We start from the raw sequence: 27712 nt of genomic DNA, 5'->3' as shown, positions 1-27712 counted from the left end.
TTAACTTTCCAAACACTAACAAATCATGGAAAGACCTATGGAATAACCCACATTGGATGAAGATCAAACTGTTCAGGTGGCTGGTTCAACAAGACAAGATTCTAACTTGGGAGAATCTAAGAAAGAGAGGTTTTGTTGGCCCCTCAAGATGTCACCTATGCGGCTAGCAGGAGGAAACCACAAATCATCTTCTCAACCTCTGCTCCTACACATCAACCCTATGGGACTGGGTAGCAGATGTCTTCAAGCAAACAGACAGGAATGAAAATAATATAACGATTACGTTGAAAAATTGGAGAAGAGATTTCTCGAACAATGAGACAATAAACACAGCCTGGGCTCTGATTCCAGGGTTCCTGATCTAGAATGTATGGAAGGAGCACAACAATAGGATCTTCAAAGACAAAAATGGCCCAGTTAGAAGCATCATTGTGCTAATCCTAAAACATCTCAAGGAGACGGTCAACACCCTTGGTGGTTGTACTACAGGAAAGCACACTGGCCATAGAGAGGCTCACATTCTGGAAAGGTTGGAACTTCAGACACATATCCCTTAGAGTCTAAATCATACCACAAAGCATACTTCAGAGGGAAAGGCTTTCTGGCAACCCCCTTCATAGGGTTTTTTAAAATTCAACATAGATGGAGCCTCAAAAGGTAACCTTGGAGACACTGGTTATGGAGGAGTCATAAGAGATGAGGAGGGCAACATAAAAGTCATCTTTCACAGTCATCTGGGAAAAGCAACCAATAATATGGCTGAACTCATGGCTATGGAGCAATGCTTGGAGATTCTAATAGCTCACAATACACACAATGTTATTATCGAGGCTGACTCGGAGTTAGTAATCAATTCGGTCAAGTGAATAGGCACATGAATGGCTCTAGATAAAATCTCAAGCCACTAGATGGTTCTACAAGTTTATCACAAAATTCAATCACACCTAAGAATTCTAAGAACTCTCAGTTTCGTGCATGTTCGCAGGGAATCCAATAGTGTAGCGGACTGGCTAGCCAATGAAGGGGTAAGATGCAAAATAGACAACATGTGCTATAAGTGGGAGGAGGTTCCAAACAACTAAATGCGTGAAGGCTGTACAGCTTGGGCCCTCACAAACATGGAGCAATACCAGAACAGACAGGGCAACTGACTATCACCTTTCACCAATGAAGAATCGGAGCATGTTAGAAAGATACACAGTGTTTGGGAACTTGCGGGTCTCGAATGAGATCACCATGGTTTGCCTTTGCATTGGTGCCATTGGAAGTTGGGCCAAAGGATGGGTAACCAGGCACACAGTAACATTCAGTCCCAATGGATGGCTTAAAAATAAGGAGGGCAGCAGACACAGAGTCACAGTGGCTTGGTGCCATAGTGGGTCAGAGTGGTTCCCAGATCCCCGGGCACCCTCAAAACCTGAAACAACCTTCAAGAATAGCAATCGAAGCCACTCACTATCCATCGCATGGCTCTATGAGCAGAGGGATTACCACCCTTATCAGGCGGGTATCCTGTGGGATCATGGAGAGGCAGTTCAAAGGCTACAGGCCAACGAGCAGGTTGGTGGGTCCCTTAAAAAGTCAAATCAGCTTCCGGTAAACCACCATTTTCAGGTGCCCTCAATACCAAAAGTGGTATCCATGAATAGCACGTGATGTCACTCAACTGTCAACATGTGGATTGGGGTGGAGAGTCAATACCACCCTCATCACGCTGGTATACCTCGGGCTTCTGCTCAATGCAATATGGCCCCTGGCCATTTGATCATGAGGGAGAAGATCGATGGCTATAGGCTGTCGAGCAAGTTAGTGGGTGCCAATTCACAAATTCCCAGCGGACCCGAAATATCTTGGATATAATTTATATTTCCTTCTTCAAGTCTATTAAATGTTTTGCGGGGCATCAAATTTGTAAGGGTACTAAGGGCTGATTTAATTCTTCCCTTTGTGGAAGGTATTTCTTCCTCTTTACGCCTGTTGTAACTTATGTAACATATTTTCAGTCACAAGTTAAAGGAAGGTCCGACTCTTGCTTGAGCAAAAAAGGAAGAAGATTATGCTCTAGCTGGAAATTGAAAGAAGGCAAGAGGCATGAAGGCCAAAGGCGAGGGTGAATCCAACTAGAAAAATGGCAAGAATAAGGACCTCAACAAAATTAAATGCTTTCACTGCCATGAATATGGACACTATGCAACCAAGTGTCCACATAAAAAATCTAGCAAGGATCTTGCAACAGGAGCAGGAGGAGCAAGAGGATATTCTATGGCATCTCAATTTGAGTTAGATTTCACCCTCTTGCATGGAAACCACAATAAGAGGGAGCGAGTGGTACCTAGATTCTGGTGCCTTATATCATATCACATGAAACAAGGAATTATTCAGTAGCATAGAGGATAAGGACCTCAAATTTCACATAGAATTTGGAGATGATGGGAGGTATAGTACCCTAAAAATTGGTATTGTCACCTTTAAGAGGGAGTTGGGCTCCCATATTCACCTGAAAAATGTAATGTATGTGTCTAGGCTAAAGAAAAAATTGATTTATGTGGATGTATTGGAGGACAAAGGTTATGATGTGGTGTTGAACAAGGGAACAACTTTTCTGAAGCATGTTGCTACTGGAAAAACAAAAAAGGTTGGAGTTAGAGTGAAAAATTTATGTAAGCTAGAGGTAGATTTCTCCACACATGTAGTTATACCTCCATGAGTGAGGTGGGGCAATGTGGAGCCTTACTTCCAGAGTTGCAAAGATTTGGGTAGGCTCCATATGAGAGCATGAGCAGTTGCAACATACTTTCTCATGGATCATTACCCTTGCTATAAGGGCCCATAGTATTCAATAGCAGAAGGATCAATGTCAGTTGATGCAGTCAAATCCTGAGGGACATTTGTAGGCTAGTAGCAGTAAGAGACTCTAAAGACAACGGCAACTCAGAGACACAATTGATTTAGTATTTTGGACACTTCTTAGTTGCAGTTGTTGCAGTAACAATAGCAACAATGAGAGGAAGTCTTGTTGTAGTACATTCTTACAACAACAAGATTAGGATTTTGTAGAAGCCTTTTCTTGCTAAGAGGGAGGGTTGAAATTGTAGCAAGAAAATTATTCATTTGACTAGTGCCTTAGTCAAATGGAAAAAAATCAATTTTCCACAACACCAGCATTACTTGGATTGCAGTTAGCTAGAGTGACATGACCTTGACTACCAGTTAAATCAGTAACTTCAAGTTATATGCTAGAATTAGAGTTGTGCATGTGTTGATTGCTAAAATTTAGCAATCTAGTTGAGTTATTGCTAGTTGAACTCAGTTAATCAAGCTCTAGTCATTAGTTGAGTCAGTTGAGGGTTAGTTGATTAGTTATGCCTATTGTTAACTCAGTGATCTCTTAGTTAACTAATCAATCAACTAAAAATACACTGATTTATGCATGGAATTCAAATTTCCTAGTTGAGTGGAAAAGGCACATTTGTATTTATAATTATATATTGTTGATTGTACAATGCTTTTACACTGAGAAAGTGATCAATTCCCCTTCGAACTGAGCAAGGAAATAGGGAATTTACCTATTATTTAGGAGCTTAATTCCTCCAAGATTTCATAAGGAAATGAGAGGTTGGTTGAGGCTTGAATTGGATAACTGTTAGCCAGAGGTCAAGAAGCATGAGGAGAACAATTTAGGCATTGTAATTTTTTTCTTTTTCATTTGAATTAATGCAAAGCAGCGAAGGGGTTTTTCCTAGTTGGGTTCTCTTGTAAGATCATTGTGTTCCTTGTGATTTGATAGTCACATGTTATTGCATGTGTTTATATCATGTGTTTTCCTTTCTGTAAAATAGTAGAAGAAATTTTTATCTCTTGATTTCATAGTTCAATTTCATCGATAGTAGCAAATGTCTTCTAATTTATACACTTTTAGGGTTCTTTTGTGTTTTTATAAGTTGTTTTTAGTTGTTTTGAAGAGTTGTTTTGGTGGTTTTTTGTGGTATTGATGGTTTTTGTATGGCAATTTTTTTTCTTTTCAAATTAATTATTTAATTTTGCAAAAAAAATTTAAAAATGACAAAAAAAATAAGAAACCTGCCTTGGCTTGAGGCTTTGGGATGTTGATGGGGTTGTTGGGTTGCTCCATGGTCCAATCACTCCATCGAGCTCCAATACCTCATTCAAGCTCTTGCTTATCGTATGGTCAGTGCAAGTAATGCACATAGACCGCAACCACATGTTTTAATAGAAAATAAAAGCTTGATCAAGATCTAATGTTCGAGTCAATTTGAGCCTTAATGCTAGTTAGTTTAATGCATGTAGACCGTAACCACATGTTTTAATAGAAAATAAAGGCTTGATCGAGATCTAATGTTCGAGTCAATTGAGCCTTAATGATCGTTAGTTTAAAACCCTCGACGGGTGTCAATTGAGCCTTAACGCTCGTTACTTTAAAACCTTCAATAGGTCTAATTTTTTAATTTTTTAGCGTTTGAGTTACTAGTTTGAGGGCTTAAAAATGAATCGATCAAACATTTAAAATGTTCAATTGAGTCCTCTTTTTTCACCTAAACCAACCCTCCCTTCTTAAAAAAATATAACCCAGTTCCATGCACCCACCCACCACATGTTATTTAATTTCCCCATCCGCTAATTAATGATAAACAAGTCAAGATAATTTCACACAGTTATTAAAAATGGTTTTCCAAATTAAATTTTCCCCATCCACTAATTAATGATAAACAAGTCAAAATAATTTTGCACAGTTATGAGCTTGATTTTTAACTAAAATGTCACATAGAATTAAATAATTGGATTCTTGACCTAGTTAACAAAAAGGCTAGGACATGAGTTTGGAGGAGAAGGATGGAGACTGCAAACGAGGGCTTCGGCTAGGGTTTCTCTCTGCAGCGATTACTCAGACCAACCACTGTATACCGCCCGGTCCACATCCTTTTCTATCGTTTTACTCTCCGCCCTCAGCTTAACCTGTTGCGGTTGCTACACCGGAGGCACCTGTACTGTGTGGGATTCACAGAGCTTATTCTTTTTGTTCCTCAATCGTTCCTTTCGTGGCGTGCTTGTGGTTACTGTGTTGACCGGTTCGAGGGTGCCTGCTTTCCGTTTACCAGCAGTTGCGCGGAAGTTTTCTCCATTCCAAGGTGTAGTTGTCATCATGGAGGACTTGGATACCGCCGATTACTTCGAAGACCCGTTGGAAGGGGTTTCCATCTGGCGTACCCCATTTTCCACGTCGACCAGCTTATTCAGCTCCGGATTCTCCCTGGCTGAACCCTCCCGGCCTCCTGTGGTCCTGCCGGACGATCCCCCCACTTGGCCTGCGCTTTCCACTCCTCCGGCATCTTCGTCTACACTTGGTTTTGTCCCCGCTTGTCTAAACCCTAACCTTGGTTTAGATCCCCCTTACCCGGGCTCTAACCCTAGCATTCTTCGACCGGTGACCGGGTACCTTCCTGTTTCGTACAATCTCACATCTCTGGCTCCCCCTTCCGGATGTTTCTCCGTTGTCCCGCCGCTCACCGAATCCCTCCTATCTACTAATAATCTCCCCCCCTCCTCGTACAGCCATTGCCCCGCCCATACTTCATCGGATCCGTCTCACAACAGGGCATCACATCCCCCTCCCCCTCTCGGTACTAAGAAGAAGCACAAGTGTTTTAAAACTAAAGCGGATAACATTTTTTTGAGACTGGAAGAGGACATTTAGTGGGGAGAAGCCATGGACTTCGCGGACAGAGTCCTTGTCGGTCGCATCAGGGGAAGAAATTACTCGGCCGCGCGACTGAAGGCCTGGGCAACTGAAGTATGGGGTCACCATCTGGTCAACATCCCATTCGTGCAGACTTTTGTGAGTGGATGGTTCGCTCTGAGATTCGCTCGTGCTGACCACATAAATTGGGTCCTATCCTCCTACTGGAATTTCGAGCACGCCCCAGTAATGCTGAAGCGTTGGACACCCCTCTTTGACCCCGAGACTGAACAAATCGGTATAGGACCTGTATGGATTCGACTGTCGGGCCTCTCATTACAATACTGGTCCGAGGACATCTTCAAACGGATCGGTAACATGATCGGCACTTATATGGAGTACGACAAATCATACCTACAAACGGGTATGATGGCCTACGCTCGAATCCTTATTAATCTTGACACCAGAGGAGGTCTATTGGAATTCATCACCATCCAATGGAGGGACACATCTCGCAAGTAGATTATAGATTATGAAGGCATTCCGTACCGCTGTCGCAGATGTCATAAGGTTGGGCACCTATACAGGGACTGCCCTCTCCTCCACAAAAAAAGGGGCCCTGAGCAGAATCGTGAACCTGAACCGACGGAGGGTGGTCCATCACAGCCCCAGGAGATGGAAGGAGGGCTCACACAACAACCGGTGGACAATGCACCAGAAGATTCGAGAGATATGCAGGGCACTTCTGTTACTAAGGCATCTGATAAGCGTCCAGCGGACTCCATACCTTCCTCGCCTCCTCCGCCTATCAGCTCGGGCACTACAAGAGATATCGCCTCGACTGCGGGTATGTTTTTCCCTATCTCTTCCTCTGTATCTGGAATATCACATATTTTTGCATCGCTCTCATGCATGGGTATCTCCTCCCCCCTCATCCCTTCTGGTTCCCTTCCGATACCCCCCCTCCCTCTGGGCTACCCCCCCCCTCCTCCCTCCTCTGCACACTTCCCTTTCCCTCCCTCTCTCCTTCCCTCTGTCCCCCCTCCCTGATATCCTCCCCCTCCCCTTCCATCCCCCCCCCTCTGCCCACCATACCCCCCCCCCCTCTCCCTCCTCCATCCCCCCCCTCTTCCCCTCGGTACCCTCTACGGTCCAAAACAAAGGGAAAGGATGTCGACACGATAGGTATTGAACCTATATGCCCCCCGTCCTCCCTTAAATCAGCTAGAGACCACCCCTCCTAACTTACTAAGGCCAGACATACTGCGGGGGAAGAAGTTGCCCTAGGGTGACAACAAACGATTGACAGGGCCCTTAGAGAAAGGGATGGCCCTCTGCCTATCCCTCCATGAAATTTTTATCCTTCAGCTGCCGAGGGGTTTCTAGCCCCCAAAAAAAACTAGCCCTGCGAAGACTGCTCACCTCGACTGATTTGGAAGTGATCTTTCTTCAAGAAACTCTCTGCTCGGCTGCCACCCTCATACCTATTCTTCGCTCTTGGCTTCCGAACTGGACATTCCATGCTATGGATGCATCAGGGAGATCGGGGGGTATTGCTATCGGTTTCTGCAACAAATCCTTGGTACTTCAGAACACCTGGGGAGGCAGAGGTTACATCGGTATGGACTTATTGGCTTGCTCACTTAAAGCTGAGATTCGTATCATCAATGTATATGGACCTTGTGTGGACAGGGAACCATTTTGGAGAACCCTGTTCACATCTAAACTTTTCTGGGCAGACAACATCATCCTAGGAGGGGATTTGAACTTCTCCTTGGGGCACTGTGAATCCTGGGGACACTCGGCCCAGGTGGATAACCTTTCTGACTCGATCTCCACCTTACTTGAAGCTCACCAATGGGTAGACATCCCTCCTGTCAGGCTACATTATACCTGGACCAATAATAGAAGTGGTGACCATAGTCTAGCAAGAAGACTCGATAGATTCCTCATCAAAGAGGCTTTCCTCACTCTCCACCCTCGTATTAGGCAGTGGGTTGGCTCTGGGGGTTTATCTGATCACAGGCCTATCTTCCTGGAACTCTCTGATGATATCCCGAAGATCAAAAGCCCTTTTAAATTCAATTCTTCTTGGCTCAAGGACCCCAGCTATCATCAGCTTGTATCAGAGTATTGGAGATCCAATCATATCATGGAAGAGGAGGAGCATACTACTGGTTTTATAGGGAAATTATCTGAACTCAAGAGGCTCTCCAGAAATTGGGCACACCTGAAGCGGATTAATGATGATAAGATACTGAAGGAGGCCGAACGAGCCATTGCCACATTTGAGGATTCGTCAGATGGCACCTTTACAGCACCGGACAACAAAGATCTATACACTACTCTTATATCTAAGCGTACACAAATTCTAAAGGAAAGAGAGGAGAGCTGGCGCCTTAGAAGTAGAGCCATATGGTTGGCTGAAGGGGACAATAACACTAAGTTCTACCATAAATTTGCAAATGGCAGAAAAGCCATTAACACCATCTGGGAGCTACAAAATGCTCAGGGACAGAGGATCACTGAACAGCAGGGTCTGGCTAGACTTGCTAATGAACACTTCAAATCCATCTACAAGGCACCCCGTGAGGCTAACATTCTAGAGATAATGCGGGTCGCTGAATACTTCCCCAGATTTGTAGAACAGGAGGATTCAGAGAATCTGATGATGGCTGTATCGAAGGAGGAACTCGAGGCCACCATTAAATGGTTTAAAAAAGACAAGAGCCCTGGACCGGATGGGTGGACCATCGAATTCTTTATTGCATTTTTTGACATCTTGGGGGATGATCTTCTCAGAATCGTGGAGGACAGTAGGAGGAATGGTAGCATACATGCAGCCATCAAATCCACTTTTATTGCCCTAATTCCGAAATCTGATTCTCCTACCTCCTTTAATGATTTTAGACCCATCTCTCTCTGTAATGTTCTGTACAAGATTATTGCCAAAATCATAGCAAATCGCCTGAAGCCTATACTGTCTTGTCATATATCCCCCGAACAATTTGCTTTTCTCCAGCATCGACAGATACATGAAGCGATTGCCACTGCACAGGAACTCCTCCACACTCTGAAGACTAAGAAACAGAAGGGCATGATTCTCAAGGTGGACCTTTCTAAGGCATTTGACAGAGCAAATTGGCTCTATATCAGGTTAATTCTTACTCACCTTGGCTTCCCTTTTGCCTACATCAAATGGATTATGAGTTGTATCAAGGATGTATCCTATAGTGTCCTCCTTAACGGTGAAGCTACCCCTTTCTTCCTATCAGAAAGGGGGCTCAGACAGGGCTGCCCCATCTCCCCACTACTCTTCCTCCTTATTATGGAAGGACCGAGCAGGTCCATCACTGCTGCGAGGGGCAGATATCAGCTTTTTGGTATCAAGATTTCGGAGAATTTATTTTTCACACACCTTATGTTCGTTGATGATGTTCTGATTTTCTTAAATGGAAGTGTTAGCACTTGAAATTTCACCTCGGGCTGAGAAAGGTAAACCTCAAGGCAACATCAAACCATTTAGCCTCGTAGCTAGCCCTACGGGGCAAGAGAAGGCTCTCTCCGGTCTATCTCGGTAAGATCTTCAATAAATGAGATGACCAATAGGTTAACACTGATTTTAGGCTAGTAAATTGATCGGAAGGATTGATTTGGGGTTTTTTGGGTTTTTGGTGGCAAATTGAGGATAGGGCAATTTTGGGTGCGGGGATTGGACACAGTTTCTGCAGGGGGTTCTTTGGGGCGAGGTAGGAGACAGTATTGATGCCTTTGATTGAGGTGGATGATCAGGAATGACAGGTGAGGAGCTAAAGAGAGAAAAGAATAATTTTGAATTCTCTTTAGACAGTAGAAAACATTGAAATTAAACAAACTTAAAAGCAGAGCATGGCAGGCATGAATTCTTACTTTAACACTTCATTTGTTTAATGTGCAGAAGGAAAAGAAGGAAATGATTCACATACCACACTTACAAATACATATAGAAACACACCATCAACACATGAGTCCACAAGAATCCCAAAGAGGACTGCAAAACCCTGGTCTTCCTTAGCCAAAAATTGTAGAGATACAATGAATAATACAATGATAGCTTCTCCCTCAAGAGTCCAACCATGAAAATGAGCAAGAAAGTACATAATATAGATCATCTAACCTCTTTCCCTGCCTCCATGGGTCGAGCTCACTATCCTAGGAGCTGTTTCAACCACTTCTAAACTAAGCACTACAAACTAGGCAGTCAAAACAACTTGCCTCTATAAGTTAGGAAACCAATTCATTCATTTAATTTTCACCCTTTTCATGAATGAATCTTCTAGAATAGGTACATAAGGGTAAAAGTATCATAAAAGTACAATAATTACATCAAAGAGACTAATAATCCACCCCAAAAAGTCAAACAGGGTCAAACTGCGTTTTTCTGAGCTGTACACTGAAATCTGGAGAAGTTTTCCTGACGGGTCGCGCGCCTTTGGGACCACATTTGGGGCACTTCCCGGTGTCCAACTTGCGCAAGAGTAGGCTTGTTGGAAAGGTCCGTGAGTCTACTTTCCAACCCAACTGGAATTTTTGAATTTGGTGGTCATTTGCCCCTCCAAAATTTCAATCTCCCAAGACTGCTTTCTGCAACTCAAAAATGTGGCAGAAAGTCAATTTTTGCTTGTTTTTTGACTTTCTGGAGGCCCAAAACTTCATAAAATCTCAAGTCCATTGATGAGCATATGTAAATTCTCATGAAAAATCTGGAAATGCTGAGTTTTTGCAAAATGGAGTTGCCATGATGTAGGGTCGTGCAGGGGGTGAGACCCGTTAATGAGCAAAAACCTGTAAATTGCCTGAAAAATCAAAATTGACCCAAAATTTTCAAAATTTCTTGGGATTTGTGCTGTGGCTGGGCTATTTAGAGCCTTGGTCCTCTAGTGAGGCCTCAGCCAATATATGGAGGGGATCGGGCCTCTTTCTCCCTTTTTGTGCCTTGGCCAACCGTCTTTGGGACATCTTCATCTTTGCCTTGCACACATGCATTTTTGCCCAGTAATGGTTCTTCATGTTCCTCAGCAATTTCTTCTCTTGGTTGGCCTTAGCCAACAGCCTCTCCAAGTGTGCATTTACCCGGGTGAGCATGGACTCTCGGTCAGCGGGCAATAGATCACCGGGTCTTCTCCGGTTCAAAATGCGGTCACTACGAATCCTCCATAGCTCATCAAGTGCTCGCTCATCTTCCAACTATTTGTTGCGCTGCTCGAGGTATGTGATGGTCCATTGTGCCCCCTCTAATCTCCTCTACAAGGCATCATTTTCAGCTCTGAGATGCTGAATGATCTCCTTTGCCTCTCGGCTAGGAGAACTGACATCAAGATCAATAAGCTCTATATCCGGAACACCTGATGGTCCCTCATCAATCTTGGGTTGTTTGCCCCTCCCTGGTACCTGTGCTGGTGAAGAAAGCGAGGCCCCTTCCACCTGATGTGGAGATAACACTCGCTGAGCCGATGAAGAAGGCGAGACCCCTTCCACCTGGTGTGGAGATAATACCCGCCTAGCTGCTGCAAATAAGGCCCTCTGGCCTCTCTGATAAGTAACCAAAGGTGAGGAGCTGACATGTCTAGTGACAGGGATGTCATGCTGCTGTGATGGTCCTCCCTCCTCATGAATAACCTCAAGATGTGGCGGTGATGGTGCTGTGAAAAGCTCACGAGAGATGAAATCCTCCCATGAGATGCCCTGCTGAGCCAACTGATGTAATACCACTAGCTGAATCAAACCATAATGATAAAGGCTCATGTACTGCTGTGCCGGGCTCTTCCTCTGCATCATGGACACCATCTTCTCTATGTTCTGATAGAAGAAAACAGGGAATTTCATCATCCTCACTCGGGTGAAGTGCATCAAGAGGCGAATATGGTATGAATATACCTGTGAAAATCTGCCCTCACAGGTAAAATAGTGCATGATAAGCCTCATCATGGGAGCATACTCGCTCCTGAGAAATCTGAAGGGAAACACTCCTGTCAAGTGTCTCATGAGTGCTGGTCTAACAAAAGGCTCAAAATGAACACTGTCCAGCACCTTGCGCTTATTCCATACCTCTCCAACATTAGGTATCCCTGTAGCCTGTGCAATCACCTCAGGTGTCAATGTGAAGTCCACCCCGGCAAGGTTGACATGTCCATCATGCAACTGTAAAACAAACAGGCGAGCCAACTCTCTGTGGTGCTGAATTCGAGAGATCCTCTCACAAAACTCATAGCAAGACATGTACTGGAAACATGAGACTGCCATAGGACAAGCTTGTAACTCTGTCAAAGAGGTGGGCTCCTCTCGCCTATGATGTCCACCCTTACCACCCTTATGAGGCCTCCTCTGTATCTCAATCTCTGAAGCTGATGCCTGGTCATCACTCTGCTCATAGGTTTCGGTTTCTGACATTGTTTAAGGAGCAGAGTGGCCAAAATGTACTGCTGTTTCTGCTTTGTAAAATGTTGATTTGTATGTTGTTTCAAGGGGGACAAGGAGCATGAAGGGAATGTTAGGGGAGGGACAATTTTTAAAAGGAAAATGGGAATACATGTATACAACAGGGAATTTAGGGAAAAACACTGCAAACATCACTGCATATGCATCATTAAATACATGTGTTTACATGGGTATTATGAGGGGTAGGGTTAGGGCTTGATTTTTATTTTTTAGGGAAAAGGGGTAGGGTTTATTTTCTTTACAAATTTAAAAGGGAAATTTACATGGAAATACAAGGAAAATGAAATGGGAATGAGGAAAAATGATTACAAGGAAAAAACCATTGAAACAGCATAAAACCCTAGCAAATTTTTACAAATTTAATATACAACGATATGGAGCTTTTTCTCTTGCACAATTTGATCTTTAAAAACACATTCATGATGTCTTTCAAACATAACAAGCAACCAATTTTGAGTTTGGAGGGCCTACCTTAAGCAAATCGGCGATTTGATAGCTCCTTGGGTGAATTTGCAGGTGATTTCAAAGGGAGGGCGCTGACGGGTCGCGCGCCTCACCCAACGGGTCGCGCCCGTTGAAAAAATGAACTATGGGAACGCGCTGGATGGGTCGCGCGCCTCTGACGGGTCGCGCGCCTGTCAAACTCCCGAATTCGCTCAACTTTCACTCAATCACTCGCCCAAACTCTCTTGCAAGTGACTTGAATGCATAATGAGGGTAAATGTAGTGAGATTGGGCCTTTATAGCTTTCATTTGAATAAATTTCATGCCCAAACCCACTTTATAATGTTTTGCTTTGACACTTTATAAAATTGACCTTTTTGGTTTCCTTTGTCCTAAAATTGACTCATTTACTGCTTTTGCTCGATTCTTTTTGCAGGGATATCATCTAAGGGATCTTGGCAAGGGAGCCAGGGTTACATGTTGTCCTTTGAAAACTTTTGAATTTTTACATTTTTTGCAAAATCATTTAAAAATGACCTTGGCTTTAAAAACAGAGTTTTTAAATCCAAGGTGAAGATTAACTGTACAAAAGAGAAATTTGCGAAGAAACACCATTAAAACCATCCCTTTGGCTTGCTGAGCACTTACTGACCTTCAGAGACATGACCTTGTAAACCATTTTGACCAAAACCCTAGACCTAGGAATTTGACCTCAAGACAAGACAAGATAAGCTTGAAAGTGACTAAGGACTGAAATGACCTGATCCAGCAATGCCAAGAGGGGGACAAAGACACCAGCTCCTCCATCAGGGTTATGGCATGCCTAATGGGATGCAAAAATTGACACTGATGAGACACCTATTTATGCAAATGCAAAGAGCTTTGATCGCTGATGGAGGGCGACAAGACCGACTCTAACATTGGCTCCAATGGGGATGGTAGCTCCTTGGAGGTACCAAGAACTTTAGACCTCTGGGAGAGCAGACCAGTGCTTTATCATCATTGGGCAATGGAGTCAACTTTTACGCATGTGGACCAAATTTGGATAACTTTATTGACTTTGACAATTGACTGAAATTTAAACTAACTTTGACACAAACCGACTCACTTTATGCAGAAAATAAACTGACTGAAACAACTTGAAAAACTCACACCAACTAATCATCATCTTCAGAATTATAGCCTTCACCGCGGGCCCCAGACTAAAGATGGGAGATCAGTTCACACTTGCTGCAGAATAAAAGTAAAATGGTAATTACAATGAGAGTGATTAGAGCAGAAAATGCTCAAGCATGATACCTTTTGAGCAGCCGGCCATTCACCGACCCACCAAGACATTCATCACCGTTCATTTCTTTGAGAAGAAAAGCATTTGGACCACGGTATGCTGCAATTTTGTAGGGACCTTTCGACAAGTTGTCGAATTTTCCATTTTTCCCTTTGTCTTCATTTCGAGCATCCCATCTCAAAACAACATCATCTATCTGAAAATCATCTGATTTGGCATTTTTGTCATAGATTTTCTTTATGCGCTCCTGCAACTTAAGGGAATTTTGATGAACCTCCTCTCGTGTCTGCTGTAAATGAATCATTTGACTAATCCGCCGTTGCATAGGATCCTCCTCACCACCAGCTTCTTGAAACAACTTGGCTACTGGAACACTAAGTGAAGTAGGAAACATTGCATCTACTCCATAAACCAGTTCAAAAGGTGACATACCAATTGACTTCTTTTGACTTACCCGATCAGCCCATAATGCATTTACTAACTTTTTGTGCCAGCTCTTCTTATTTATTTCCAGCAATTTCTTTATGATGTTCACTAGAGATTTGTTCGAAGATTCAGCCAGCCCATTACCTTGTGGATGGTAGGCGGTCGAATGCCCCAAGCTGATGTTATATTTGTAGCAAAAATCAACCATTTTCTTTGATTTGAATGCTGCTGCATTATCTGTAACCAACTTATGTGGACAGCCGAAACGTGACAATATGTTATTCTCAAGAAAAGAAATAATTACCGAATTCGTGGCCTGCCAGGTGGGAATGGCTTCAATCCACTTCGTGAAGTAATCTGTGGCGGTCAAGATCCATCGATGCTGCCCGGAAGATGCTGGGTGGATTTCGCCAATAAAATCCAAGCCCCATTGCTGAAATGGTGCGCTGATTTCAATGGGCTTGAGAGGCAACGGCTGTAATTTCTGCTTTCCTTGAAAAATTTGACATTCGTGACAACTCTTAACTGCTTTATATACATCAGAAAATAAAGACGGCCAATAAAAACCAGCTCTCAATATCTTATTAGCCGTGGTCTTCCAAAACAAGTGACCCCCACAGTCACCTTTATGGAAATCTTCTACTTTTGTCTCAGCTTCTTCTTCGACCAAACAGTTCAGCAATATGCCACCGGGGTCTTTCCAATAAAGTGTAGATTTGATAATACAAAATTTGGCAGCCTTTAGTTTCAATGTTCTAGCTTTGTTTCTAGGCATCCCAAGGGGCGAAGACAAATTTTGAAGCACATATACTATATCAGCATACCAAGGAGAGGACACAAAGATATCAGATACCTGTAGAGCTGAATTTTCTTCGTCTTCATCGGACAAGGCAGCAATCAAATTGATGTCTAGGACATGGAGATTCGTTTCAGCCATCAACTTAGCAAGACCTTGACCCTTGATCAACTTGGTAGGCTTAATTTCCACATCATATTCTAATAGTGCAGCAATCCACTTACCCCTTCTTCCTTCCGGTTCCGTTTGTACTAAAACATCCTTAACAGCTGCATTGGGAACATATGCCAAAATATGAGAATTTAGTATGTACACCCGGAAATCTTTCAAAGCTTTTATCAGCGCCAATGCTTGCTTCTCAATGATATTATAATTCAGCGCTCCATCCCTTATGATACGGCTGAAAAAGGCTATGGGCTTCTCAACTCCATCTCTCTTTTGCATCAACACGGCTGCCAATGTATGCTCGGAAGCAAATGAAAACAAAATAAAGTCTTGTGTATAATCTGGACTGATCAAAGTTGGGGTTGAAGATAAGATTACCTTTACCAAGTTAAAAGACTTTACCACCTCTTCGGTCCATTTGAGCTCGCTGTCCTTCTTGAGCATATTGGTTATCTCTCTAAGATGTTCAACAAGATTGGGAATGAAGCGACGCAGAAAATTCAATTTGCCATTGAAGGACTGAATTTCTTTCTTGCTACGGGGCTGCTCTAATTGCTAAATTGCTTCCACCCGTGCAGGATCTATAGGAATGCCATCTTTAGAAATAATATGACCCAGCAGCTTGCCTTCGCTCATAGCAAAAAGACTCTTCTTCGGATTCAATGAGATACCATACTTTCTGCACTTTTGAAACACCTTAGTCAAATGAAACAAATGCCCTTCATCAGATTTAGAAAACATGGTCAGATCATCAAGATAAACAACCAAAAAGACATCCTTCTCATTTGCAAAGCCCATGTCCATTGCCCGCTGAAATGTGGCACCCGCGTTCTTCAATCCAAACGGCATCTTGGCATAATGAAATGTACCCCATGGAGTAGTAAATGCTGTCTTGTCACGGTCATCTTCATGTACCAAAATCTGATTATACCCGGAATAACCATCAAGCAATGACATCCTTGATGCCCCCACTACCCGCTGCAATATATGATCCATTTTGGGCAGCGGATAATTGTCCTTTAATGACACCTTGTTCAGATTTCTGAAGTCTATACACAAGCGAATCTCACCGGTCTTCTTTCTCACGGGCACCAAGTTGGAAATCCAATCAGAAAACCGGATTGGCACTATGATTCCAGACTTATATAACCTGTTGACTTCCTTCTCGATCAATGGCAGCAACTTAGGATTAATTCTTCTCAACTTTTGTCGGAAAGGCTTTTGATTTGGCTTTATGGGAATGGTATGCTGAATGATACTTGTGTCATAAGTTTTCAAATCTGAATAGTCCCATGCAAAAACATTAGAAAACGAAGACAATAATCTGATATACTCTTTCTTTACCTTTGGCGGCAATGCTTTCGAGAGCTTCACCATCTTTGGATTTTCGGCTGTCCCAAGATTCACATCTTCAACACCTTCTTCCGTTGGCCTCAAAGTTGGTTTGCGGGCCACATCATCTTGATCGAACAATTCTTCCAAAGGAATTAATCCTTTAGGAATGTAATTGTCCTTGAGCTGCAACACATCCATCTGATTTACTCCTTCAGCTTCCGTGTCTATTGAGATGTCTTCGAATTTACCCTCAATTTGCAGAAAATCTTTGATTTCTTCGTCATCTTGGAAAACTTGCCAACACCTTTGATTATCTGGAACTGTAGGACGATGCTTCACATATATCTCAAATTTATTGCTAGAATTCATGGGTATTTTCAGATTACTTGCTGCCTTAGCCAATGCATCCGCAACACCATTTTGAATCCGGGGCACACATGTCAAAGTATGTTCTGAAAACAGTTTTAAGATATCTAGGACAGCATTCCGATATGCTCGCATACGAGGATGTTTGGCCTGAAATTCACCTTTCACTTGCTTGATAACCAACTCGGAGTCGCCATATACCGCTATCTTCTTTGCCTTTAACTTCCGAAGGATTTTCAGACCAGCAATAAGAGCCTCATATTCCACCTCATTATTTGAACAATCAAATGCCAATTTATATGAACATACCCGTACCTTGCTTGGAACTTGGTTTTGAACTGAAAATGGGCTTCGAATCCACACACCTATACCAGCACCAGTGCTGCCCACCACACCATCAAAATCCATGGTCCAAAGACCATCTTCATCATCTTCTAAGTGCTGAAAATGTGATGTCGATGCATTCTCTGTTTGCTGCCCATTTAGTTCAGTTGATGGCTTTATGACAGCAGACCTTTATTCACTTTCCTTTCTCAAAACTTCTCTAAAATTTTCTGAAATGTCTGGTATATCTTCTGCTTGAACTAACTGACTATCTATCTCATTAAAATTATCCGCAAGCAAAACAAAAGATTCTAAATCTGTTTGTACATAATTTACAGGATGATTGACGGGCTTTTCCTTACTAGTGATCATGTATTTCATCTTTTGCTCCCTATATAACTTCCGCATCTGACCAAAAACTTGAATTGTAGCATAGGAAAAATCGAGCTGAAGTGTACCTTTGAGCTTGGCTCCCCATGACCTCGAAAGCAACATGCCAAATCGCGGAGGAATATCCGCCACTACCACATCCATCAAAAAATTCTTTGCTGGAATTTGATCTAGACTCACCACCAAGTCTTTGATCAAACCAATACATTTCACCCGGCTGGAATCAAACGAATACAAATCATGATACTTCCTTGTGATGTCAAGTCCCAGCTTCTCCATAATCGCTTTGGGCATCAAATTATGTGAAGCTCCCGAATCAAACATGGCATTATGTAGCACGTACTCATGTAGTCGCAAACTGATATAGAACGGAGGAACATCACTCTCGGGAGACTCACCATCTAAAGCAGGCCCAAAAATCAGCTCAGGCCGATCATCTTCTACATTCACCGTGTCTAGCATTGGATCGAAATTCAGCATCTTGGAAATCTGACCTCGGTAAGTGCTGTTCTTCATGATTTCCGTCAAGGGAATAGACAACTTTAACTTTGCAATCTCATTCTCCAAACTGAAAGCTGAAACCTTCTCACCTTCTTTGGCCGGATTATCTCGCTTTTCACCTCTATCTCTTGGTGCATTTGATGGCTGGTCTATTTTGCTTGCTGATAATGATTGGCCTGCTGGAGGATCGATTATTTCTTTCCCTTTTTTCTGTGGGACAGCAAAACCATTCTTTGTCGAAGCTTTTGTTCTCTTCTGGATGGGATTTATGGGAATAGCTCGGTTTCTCAATTGCCTTTGCTGACCTTGCTGGGCTGATAAAGCATGCAAATACCCTCTTTGATACTCTTCGGATTCTTCTTCAAGTATTGCATCGTTTGACAAAATATAATGCTCATCTTGGGGAATGATGGAATTACTCACCAACTCATCTTCTTCTGTAATATAAGTGGGCATATCATCAGGAGTGAAGAAGTGATTTTCTTCTCCAACATTATCACTTTCATCCTCTGATTCTTGGCTAACAAAATTCTGCTGAAAAGGAGGTTTCATTTGCTGCTGAACTGCTGCCTCTTGTGCCTTTGTTTCACGCTGCTTGATCCTATATTGTTGCTGCTGTTGACCTCTGAAATTTTGATTACAAATCTGAGGCTCCGGCTTGTCAATATGAACATTTTCAAATGCCCTTTTAAGCTGTTCAAGTTCACGGAGAACCTGATTTGATGTGGATGCTTCCTCCTTGATTGTGACTCGCTTTTCAGCTTTCATTCTTGCTCTTTTGTCATTTAAGTTTGCCTCAACGCTGACAGCAATATTCTGCATATCCTCCAAGGTAGGAGGATCTCTATCTCTCAATGAATAAGCCATCTCCGGATCAAAACCATCCGGGAACTTAAGAAGTGCTGATTTTCTAGATGGCCTCAAATCATCGGGAATAGCATTGTAAACTGTATTGAATCTGATTATGTAATCTTGAACAGACTCATCCGGATTACGCTTGAGGTTGTTGTATTCAGCATTAATCTGAAGCGGATCTTTTCTGATTTCCCATCGATCTAAAAACTGATTCTGAAGTGCTTCCAAGGTGACAATGCTGTTAGCTGCCAACCCTCTGAACCATTTTCTAACTTCTCCTGCAAATGTTTGCATGAACAACCGCATGGTAACATCTTCTTCATCTAACTCATATAGATAAAAGAAAGTGGTCATTTTGTCAATATGTTGCTGAGCAGAAATGCTTTGTGGAGTGCCATCAAACATAGGGATTTTACTTTGATAATCGGCTGACATATCATGAAGATTTGCAGGCAAAGCAAGTGGGGCAAACCGGGCAGCCATTGCTTTAGGAGGAGGAGTAGGATGAGTATGAGGAGGAGGAGCTGTGATAGCAGGGACTATAATAAGAGGAGCTGTAGTTTGTGGAGTTGGGGTAGTCGGAGGGGTAGGAGAAGTAGGAGGGGTATGGGGTGTAGAAGGAGAACCGACTGTGGATTCGGGATAGGTGATTATAGGCGAAACTGAAACATAAGGAGGATAAGATTCTTCGTGAGCCGTGATAGTGGATCCACTATGATCAGAGATATTCTCAACAAAATCAGCAAGGGTAGTAGCTTGAATATGTGTCTGGAGATGTCTCAAGATGAAATTTTCGACCAATTTGTTATGTTTCTCCAATTCAATAGCAGCTGCAAAATCAGGGTCAAGGACTAGAGAATCGAGTGCACTTTCGGACTTGACTTTAAACAGAGACAACTCAAAGCTTTCGTCAAAATCTAGATCTTCAAGATAATAAAAAATAGCTGGGCATCAATGAGATTTGAAAATGGGTCTAGGATCTGTAGCCAACTTGTTTTTCTCAAAAAGACTAGGAAAGAAAAACCATTCAGCCTGTGAAAACTCTCAACTTATCATCAACGGCTCAGAGTTAACAATTATACTGGGATAAAGTGTCAATGAAGCGCTACGTTCACAAGCTCACGGAGATTGACTGAAGCAACATTTATCTACTAACGCTGATGTAAAAGAAGAGCGTTTTCGAAGGCTACCTGGCGTAACTTCAGGCTCCGTCTAAGACTTATGAAATAACACGACAATGAGCAAACGATTAATTTTTTCTTCCCAGTATGGTTGCCAGTATGTTAGCGCTTGAAATTTCACCTCAGGCTGAGAAAGGTAAACCTCAAGGCAACATCAAACCATTTAGCCTCGTAGCTAGCCCTACGGGGCAGGAGAAGGCTCTCTCCGGTCTATCTCGGTAAGATCTTCAATAAATGAGATGACCAATAGGGTAACACTGATTTTAGGCTAGTAAACTGATCAGAAGGATTGATTTGGGGTTTTTTGGGTTTTTGGTGGCAAATTGAGGATAGGGCAATTTTGGGTGCGGGGATTGGACACAGTTTCTGCAGGGGGTTCTTTGGGGCGAGGTAGGAGACAGTATTGATGCCTTTGATTGAGGTGGATGATCAGGAATGACAGGTGAGGAGCTAAAGAGAGCAAACAATAATTTTGAATTCTCTTTAGACAGTAGAAAACATTGAAATTAAACAAACTTAAAAGCAGAGCATGGCAGGCATGAATTCTTACTTTAACACTTCATTTGTTTAATGTGCAGAAGGAAAAGAAGGAAATGATTCACATAACACACTTACAAATACATAGAGAAACACACCATCAACACATGAGTCCACAAGAATCCCAAAGAGGACTGCAAAACCCTGGTCTTCCTTAGCCAAAAATTGCAGAGATACAATGAATAATACAATGATAGCTTCTCCCTCAAGAGTCCAACCATGAAAATGAGCAAGAAAGTACATAATATAGATCATCTAACCTCTTTCCTTGCTTCCATGGGTCGAGCTCACTATCCTAGGAGCTGTTTCAACCACTTCTAAACTAAGCACTACAAACTAGGCAGTCAAAACAACTTGCCTCTATAAGTTAGGAAACCAATTCATTCATTTAATTTTCACCCTTTTCATGAATGAATCTTCTAGAAGAGGTACATAAGAGTAAAAGTATCATAAAAGTACAATAATTACATCAAAGAGCCTAATAATCCACCCCAAAAAGTCAAACAGGGTCAAACTGCGTTTTTCTGAGCTGTACACTGAAATCTGGAGAAGTTTCCCTGACGGGTCGCGCGCCTCTGCCTGACGGGTCGCGCGCCTTTGGGACCACATTTGGGGCACTTCCTGGTGTCCAAATTGCGCAAGAGTAGGCTTGTTGGAAAGGTATGTGAGTCTACTTTCCAACCCAACTAGAATTTTTTAATGTGGTGGTTATTTTCCCCTCCAAAATTGCAATCTCCCAAGACTGCTTTTTGCAACTCAAAAATGTGGCAGAAAGTCAATTTTTGCTTGTTTTTTGACTTTCTGGAGGCCCAAAACTTCATAAAATCTCAAGTCCATTGATGAGCATATGCAACTTCTCATGAAAAATCTGGAAATGCTGATTTTTTGCAAAATGGAGTTGCCATGATGTAGGGTCGCGCGGGGGGTGAGACCCGTTAATGAGCAAAAACCTGTAAATTGCCTGAAAAATCAAAATTGCCCAAAATTTTCAAAATTTCTTGGGATTTGTGTTGTGGCTGGGCTATTTAGTCCCTTGGTCCTTCAGTGAGGCCTCAGCCAAGATATGGAGGGGATCGGGCCTCTTTCTCCCTTTTTGTGCCTTGGCCAACCGTCTTTGGAACATCTTCATCTTTGCCTTGCACACATGCATTCTTGCCCAGTAATGGTTCTTCATGTTCCTCAGCAATTTCTTCTCTTGGTTGGCCTTAGCCAACAGCCTCTCCAAGTGTGCATTTACCCGGGTGAGCATGGACTCTCGGTCAGCGGGCAATAGATCACCGGGTCTTCTCCGGTTCAAAATGCGGTCACTACGAATCCTCCACGGCTCATCAAGTGCTTGCTCATCTTCCAACTGTTTGTTGCGCTACTCGAGGTATGTGATGGTCCATTGTGCCCCCTCTAATCTCCTCTGCAAGGCATCATTTTCAGCTCTGAGATGCTGAATGATCTCCTTTGCCTCTCGGCTAGGAGAACTGACATCAAGATCAATAAGCTCTATATCCGGAACACTTGATGGTCCCTCATCAATCTTGGGTTGTTTTCCCCTCCCTGGTACCTGTGCTGGTGAAGAAAGCGAGGCCCCTTCCACCTGATGTGGAGATAACACTCGTTGAGCCGATGAAGAAGGCGAGAGCCCTTCCACCTGGTGTGGAGATAATACTCGCCTGGCTGCTGCAAATAAGGCCCTCTGGCCTCTCTGATAAGTAACCAAAGGTGAGGAGCTAACATGTCTAGTGACAGGGATGTCATGTTGCTGTGATGGTCCTCCCTCCTCATGAATAACCTCAGGATGTGGCGGTGATGGTGCTGTGAAAAGCTCACGAGAGATGAAATCCTCCCATGAGATGCCCTGCTGAGCCAACTGATGTAATACCACTAGCTGAATCAAACCATAATGATAAAGGCTCCTGTACTGCTGTACCGGGCTCTTCCTCTGCATCATGGACACCATCTTCTCTATGTTCTGATAGAAGAAAACAGGGATGTTCATCATCCTCACTCAGGTGAAGTGCATCAAGAGGCAAATATGGTATGAATATACCTGTGAAAATCTGCCCTCATAGGTAAAATAGTGCATGATGAGCCTCATCATGGGAGCATAATCGCTCCTGAGAAATCTGAAGGGAAACACTCATGTCAAGTGTCTCATGAGTGATGGTCTAACAAAAGGCTCAAAATGAACACTGTCCAGCACCTTGCACTTATTCCATACCTCTCCAACATTAGGTATCCCTGTAGCCTGTGCAATCACCTCAGGTGTCAATGTGAAGTCCACCCCGGCAAGGTTGACATGTCCATCATGCAAGTGTAAAACAAACAGGCGAGCCAACTCTCAGTGGTGCTGAATCCGAGAGATCCTCTCACAAAACTCATAGCAAGACATGTACTGGAAACATGAGACTGCCATAGGACAAGCTTGTAACTCTGTCAAAGAGGTGGGCTCCTCTCGCCTATGATGCCCACCCTTACCACCCTTATGAGGCCTCCTCTGTATCTCAATCTCTGAAGCTGATGCCTGGTCATCACTCTGCTCATAGGTTTCGGTTTCTGACATTGTTTAAGGAGCAGAGTGGCCAAAATGTACTGTTGTTTCTGCTTTGTAAAATGCTGATTTGTATGCTGTTTCAAGGGGGACAAGGAGCACGAAGGGAATGTTAGGGGAGGGACAATTTTTAAAAGGAAAATGGGAATACATGTATACAACAGGGAATTTAGGGAAAAACACTGCAAACATCACTGCATATGCATCATTAAATACATGTGTGTACATGGGTATTATGAGGGGTAGGGTTAGGGCTTGATTTTTATTTTTTAGGGAAAAGGGGTAGGGTTTATTTTCTTTACAAATTTAAAAGGGAAATTTACATGGAAATACAAGGAAAATGAAATGGGAATGAGGAAAAATGATTACAAGGAAAAAACCATTGAAACAGCATAAAACCCTAGCAAATTTTTACAAATTTAATATACAGCCATATGGAGCTTTTTCTCTTGCACAATTTGATCTTTAAAAACACATTCATGATGTCTTTCAAACATAACAAGCAACCAATTTTGAGTTTGGAGGGCCTACCTTAAGGAAATCGGCGATTTGATAGCTCCTTGGGTGAATTTGCAGCTGATCTCAATGGGAGGGCGCTGACGGGTCGCGCGCCTCACCCAACAGGTCGCGCGCCTCTGACGGGTCGCGCCCGTTGAAAAAATGAACTATGGGAACGCACTGGACGGGTCGCGCGCCTCAGACGGGTCGCGCGCCTGGCCTGACAGGTTGTGCGCCTGTCAAACTCCCGAATTCGCTCAACTTTCACTCAATCACTCGCCTAAAATCTCTTGCAAGTGACTTGAATGCATAATGACGGTAAATTGAGGGAGATTGGGCCTTTATAGCTTTCATTTGAATAAATTTCATGCCAAAACCCACTTTATAATGTTTTTCTTTGACACTTTATAAAATTGACCTTTTTGGTTTCCTTTGTCCTGAAATTGACTCATTTACTGCTTTTGCTCGATTCTTTTTGCAGGGATATCATCTGAGGGATCTTGGCAAGGGAGCCAGGGTTACATGCCGTCCTTTGAAAACTTTTGAATTTTTACATTTTTTGCAAAATCATTTAAAAATGACCTTGGCTTTAAAAACAGAGTTTTTAAATCCAAGGTGAAGATTAACTGTACAAAAGAGAAATTTGCGAAGAAACACCATTAAAACCATCCCTTTTGCTTGCTGAGCACTTACTGACCTTCAGAGACATGACCTTGTAAACCATTTTGACCAAAACCCTAGACCTAGGAATTTGACCTCAAGACAAGACAAGATAAGCTTGAAAGTGACTAAGGACTGAAATGACCTGATCCAGCAATGCCAAGAGGAGGACAAAGACGCCAGCTCCTCCATCAGGGTTATGGCATGCCTAATGGGATGCAAAAATTGACACTGATGAGACACCTATTTATGCAAATGCAAAGAGCCTTGATCATTGATGGAGGGCGACAAGACTGACTCTAACAGGAAGCATCGGAGATTCTTCAATTATGCACAATATTTTCAAGCTCTTCCAACAGGCTACGGGGATGATGATTAACGAAGGTAAATCCACCATCACCATTATCGGTTGTTCTCAGCATGAGTCTATATATACTACCCAGCGTTTTCCTTTCTCTGCACTTAATTTGGATGACGGGCTTAAATATCTGGGCTTCCGATTAAAGCCTCTCGGGTACAGGATAGCAGACTAGACGTGGCTTATCGCAAAAGTGGAGAAACGATTACAGATCTGGTACCACAAATATCTTTCCAGGGCTGGCAGATTAACCCTCATCAAGGCAGTTATTGAGGCCACTCCAGTTTTCTGGATGACACTCGCATGGATACCAAAAGGCATATTAAACAGACTTCAAAACATTTGTTGCAGATTCTTATGGAAGGGAAATCAACCTGGGAAAACTTTTGCTTGGGTCAAATGGGATCGCATCGCTATACCAAAACGATGGGGAGGATGGGGCATAAAAAGACTTGAGCTATTCTTGAAAGCCTTGGCTGCTAAGCTGGCTTGGCAGCTCATCAGCTCAAACAGTCTCTGGACCCGGGTAGCACAAGCAAAATATATATGGCCTACAAATTTGATGGATTGGCTCAGACAGTCTCGGCCCCCAGCTAGCAATATCTCCAACATATGGAAGGCAATGATGAATGCGCTCCCCCTGCTGCGACTTGGAATTACCTGGAGAATAAAGGAAGGCAACGCTGTCCGCATTGGAACGGACCCATGGGTAGGATGCGGGAACGCTCACAGATTACCTGCCGACTTAATCAGCTACCTAAATGACAGAGGCATCATATACATCAAGCATATTGGCGACCACATCAACTCCACTATCCTACAACAGGCTTGGAAATCCGCTTATGATTTGGACATACCTGATCATTGGAGACAAGACTGGCAGCTATATACTGAAGCCCTCACACAGGCCCATATCCGCTTAACAGAGGAACCTGACGAAATCATCTGGGCCCTTGCCAAGACTGGTCATTACTCCCCAAAAGAGGGATACATCAGCCTCATGGATCCCCATAAACCTCAATCTATTGACCCAAATTGGAAATCTTTCTGGAAACTCAAGGCCGCCCCTCGCACCCGCCTGTTAATGTGGAACATACTCTTAGACAAGATCCCTACGGGTGCCAATTTGATGAAGAGATCCTTTCATGGCCCCTTCCGTTGCCATCTTTGTCGTATGGATGATGAGAACACCGAACATCTCTTCCTGAACTGCACTTCATCTAAAGAGTTATGGAATGGTATAACTGCCCACTACCCTTCCCTACACCCCTGGCAAGGCAACAATATCCAAGAAGCTTGGAACTCATGGTGCCTTGCCCACAAAGGCAAAGCCAGGAACATGCCTCTCCTTGTCAACTGGGCCATTTGGATAGCCAGGAATCAGTCCATTTTCAATCTCAGAGAACCACACTGGCCATCTATCACTCATCACATAATCTCTGATTATGATCACCTACCAGAAGATGACACCATAGCCCCTCAGCGCATCATCACCCCGGAAATCATTGATAAATCTAAACCTTGGGCATATTTTGATGGTTCTGCTCAGGAAGCAGGCTGTGGAGGGGGAGCCATTCTATACCTGAATGAAAACCACTGTTTCAAAATTCAAATAAACTTGGGGATGGGCACAAACAATTTTGCCGAACTCTGCTCTGCAAAACACCTCATATATTTTGCATTATCTCATCATTGTACACATCTTCAGTTATTTGGTGATTCTAAAATCGTATGTAATTGGCTCAATAATGCATCTCATTGCAATGCATATACTCTCAGGCATATCCTAGGGGAAGCTCACAGAATGATAGACATATTTGACTCTTTTGTCTGTCGACATATCTACAGGGAACAAAACTCGGAGGCTGATCAACTTTCAAAAGAGGCAACGCATCTTCAGGACAATGTCTGGTTGATACAGGAGGAGATTGATGGTACTCACCATCAATATTACCACAGACCGTTTATAGAACAGGGACAAATTGGGCTTTAAGCCCATGATTTTGTAGAGCTCATTGTAAAAACATGTTTTATTTTCTTATATCTATCAGTCGGCTGTAGAAACAGTTCTTGTATAGACATATATAGTACTCTCTCTGTATAGAGAAGATATATATATTTTGCATCCTTTTCCCTCTCTCTGTTGAGGGCAGTTTTGATACAACTCTGATTCCAGACTCCTTGCGTGGAGGTTCACCACTCAGCAGTTTAAGTTTTTGTAAACAAACTTATATGTATCCTGACATGGCAAATAATGCCTCCATATGCATATTCCTCAGCATCTACAAAATGTAATTTCTTAATATTAATAGAAATTACGACTTTTTCCAAGGGAAAAAAAAAATTTGCACAGTTATTAGAAATGGTTTTCGATATTATAATATTTTTGAAAATTCTAATTTTATTTATACTTTTCCAAGTACATTTTAAACGAGAAAAAACATATTTATGTCACTGAAAAAATATCGTAACGAAAAAGTAAAAACAGAATACAGTTACAGGCCATAGTAAACCACCATAAAAGGCAATACTAAAATGAAACCAGCGTGCCTGGCTTAACTCGGCAAGAGCTAATGGGCAGACCATTGGGCATTTAATGCCCGGCTACATGCACCCCGGATAGCTGTTTAACACACGCGCGCTTATTTTTTATTTATCTATCACCGCGTGTGTGTTAAACAACTATCGGAGGTGCATGTAGCCGGGCATTTAATGCCCAATGGTATGCCCGTTAGCTCTCGTCGGCTTAACTCTATGGAAAACCCTTGACAAGGGAACGCAGATAAATCTTTCTATGTGTGAATGTGCTTATAAGAACAAATTTTCTATGCTTGAAGCTGTAAGTGTGTTGATCCACCAAAAGACGAACCTAAT

General features: G+C 42.8%; 1 protein-coding gene across 1 annotated transcript; it reads left to right on the top strand.

Annotated features, from left to right (window-relative positions):
* Nucleotides 1–5725: 5725 nt before the first annotated feature.
* On the top strand, nucleotides 5726–26831 carry LOC149160893 (uncharacterized). The gene is made up of 4 exons (XM_089434732.1): nucleotides 5726–6093; nucleotides 6256–6542; nucleotides 7234–8851; nucleotides 25076–26831. Exons 1-4 carry the CDS (start codon nucleotides 5726–5728, stop codon nucleotides 26829–26831), a joined length of 4029 nt encoding a protein of 1342 aa, XP_089290858.1.
* The last annotated feature ends 881 nt before the right edge of the window (nucleotides 26832–27712 follow it).

The sequence above is a fragment of the Pinus tabuliformis genome, chromosome 5_2, assembly GCF_031772625.1.
Source record: "Pinus tabuliformis cultivar Carrire ecotype Pingquan chromosome 5_2, CPIR1, whole genome shotgun sequence".
Lineage (NCBI taxonomy): Eukaryota > Viridiplantae > Streptophyta > Pinopsida > Pinales > Pinaceae > Pinus > Pinus tabuliformis.
Note: the sequence above shows the minus strand (reverse complement) of the source record. Positions and strands in the feature narration are given on the sequence as shown.

Bases quoted from the DNA above. Each gene is read 5' to 3' on its own strand.
- LOC149160893 (XM_089434732.1), top strand. From the start codon at position 5,726: ATGGACTTCGCGGACAGAGTCCTTGTCGGTCGCATCAGGGGAAGAAAT. The intron at 6,094-6,255 runs GTACGACAAATC...CCGCTGTCGCAG, and splicing joins ATGATCGGCACTTATATGGA to ATGTCATAAGGTTGGGCACC. The intron at 8,852-25,075 runs GTTAATTCTTAC...ATATCTTTCCAG, and splicing joins GCAAATTGGCTCTATATCAG to GGCTGGCAGATTAACCCTCA.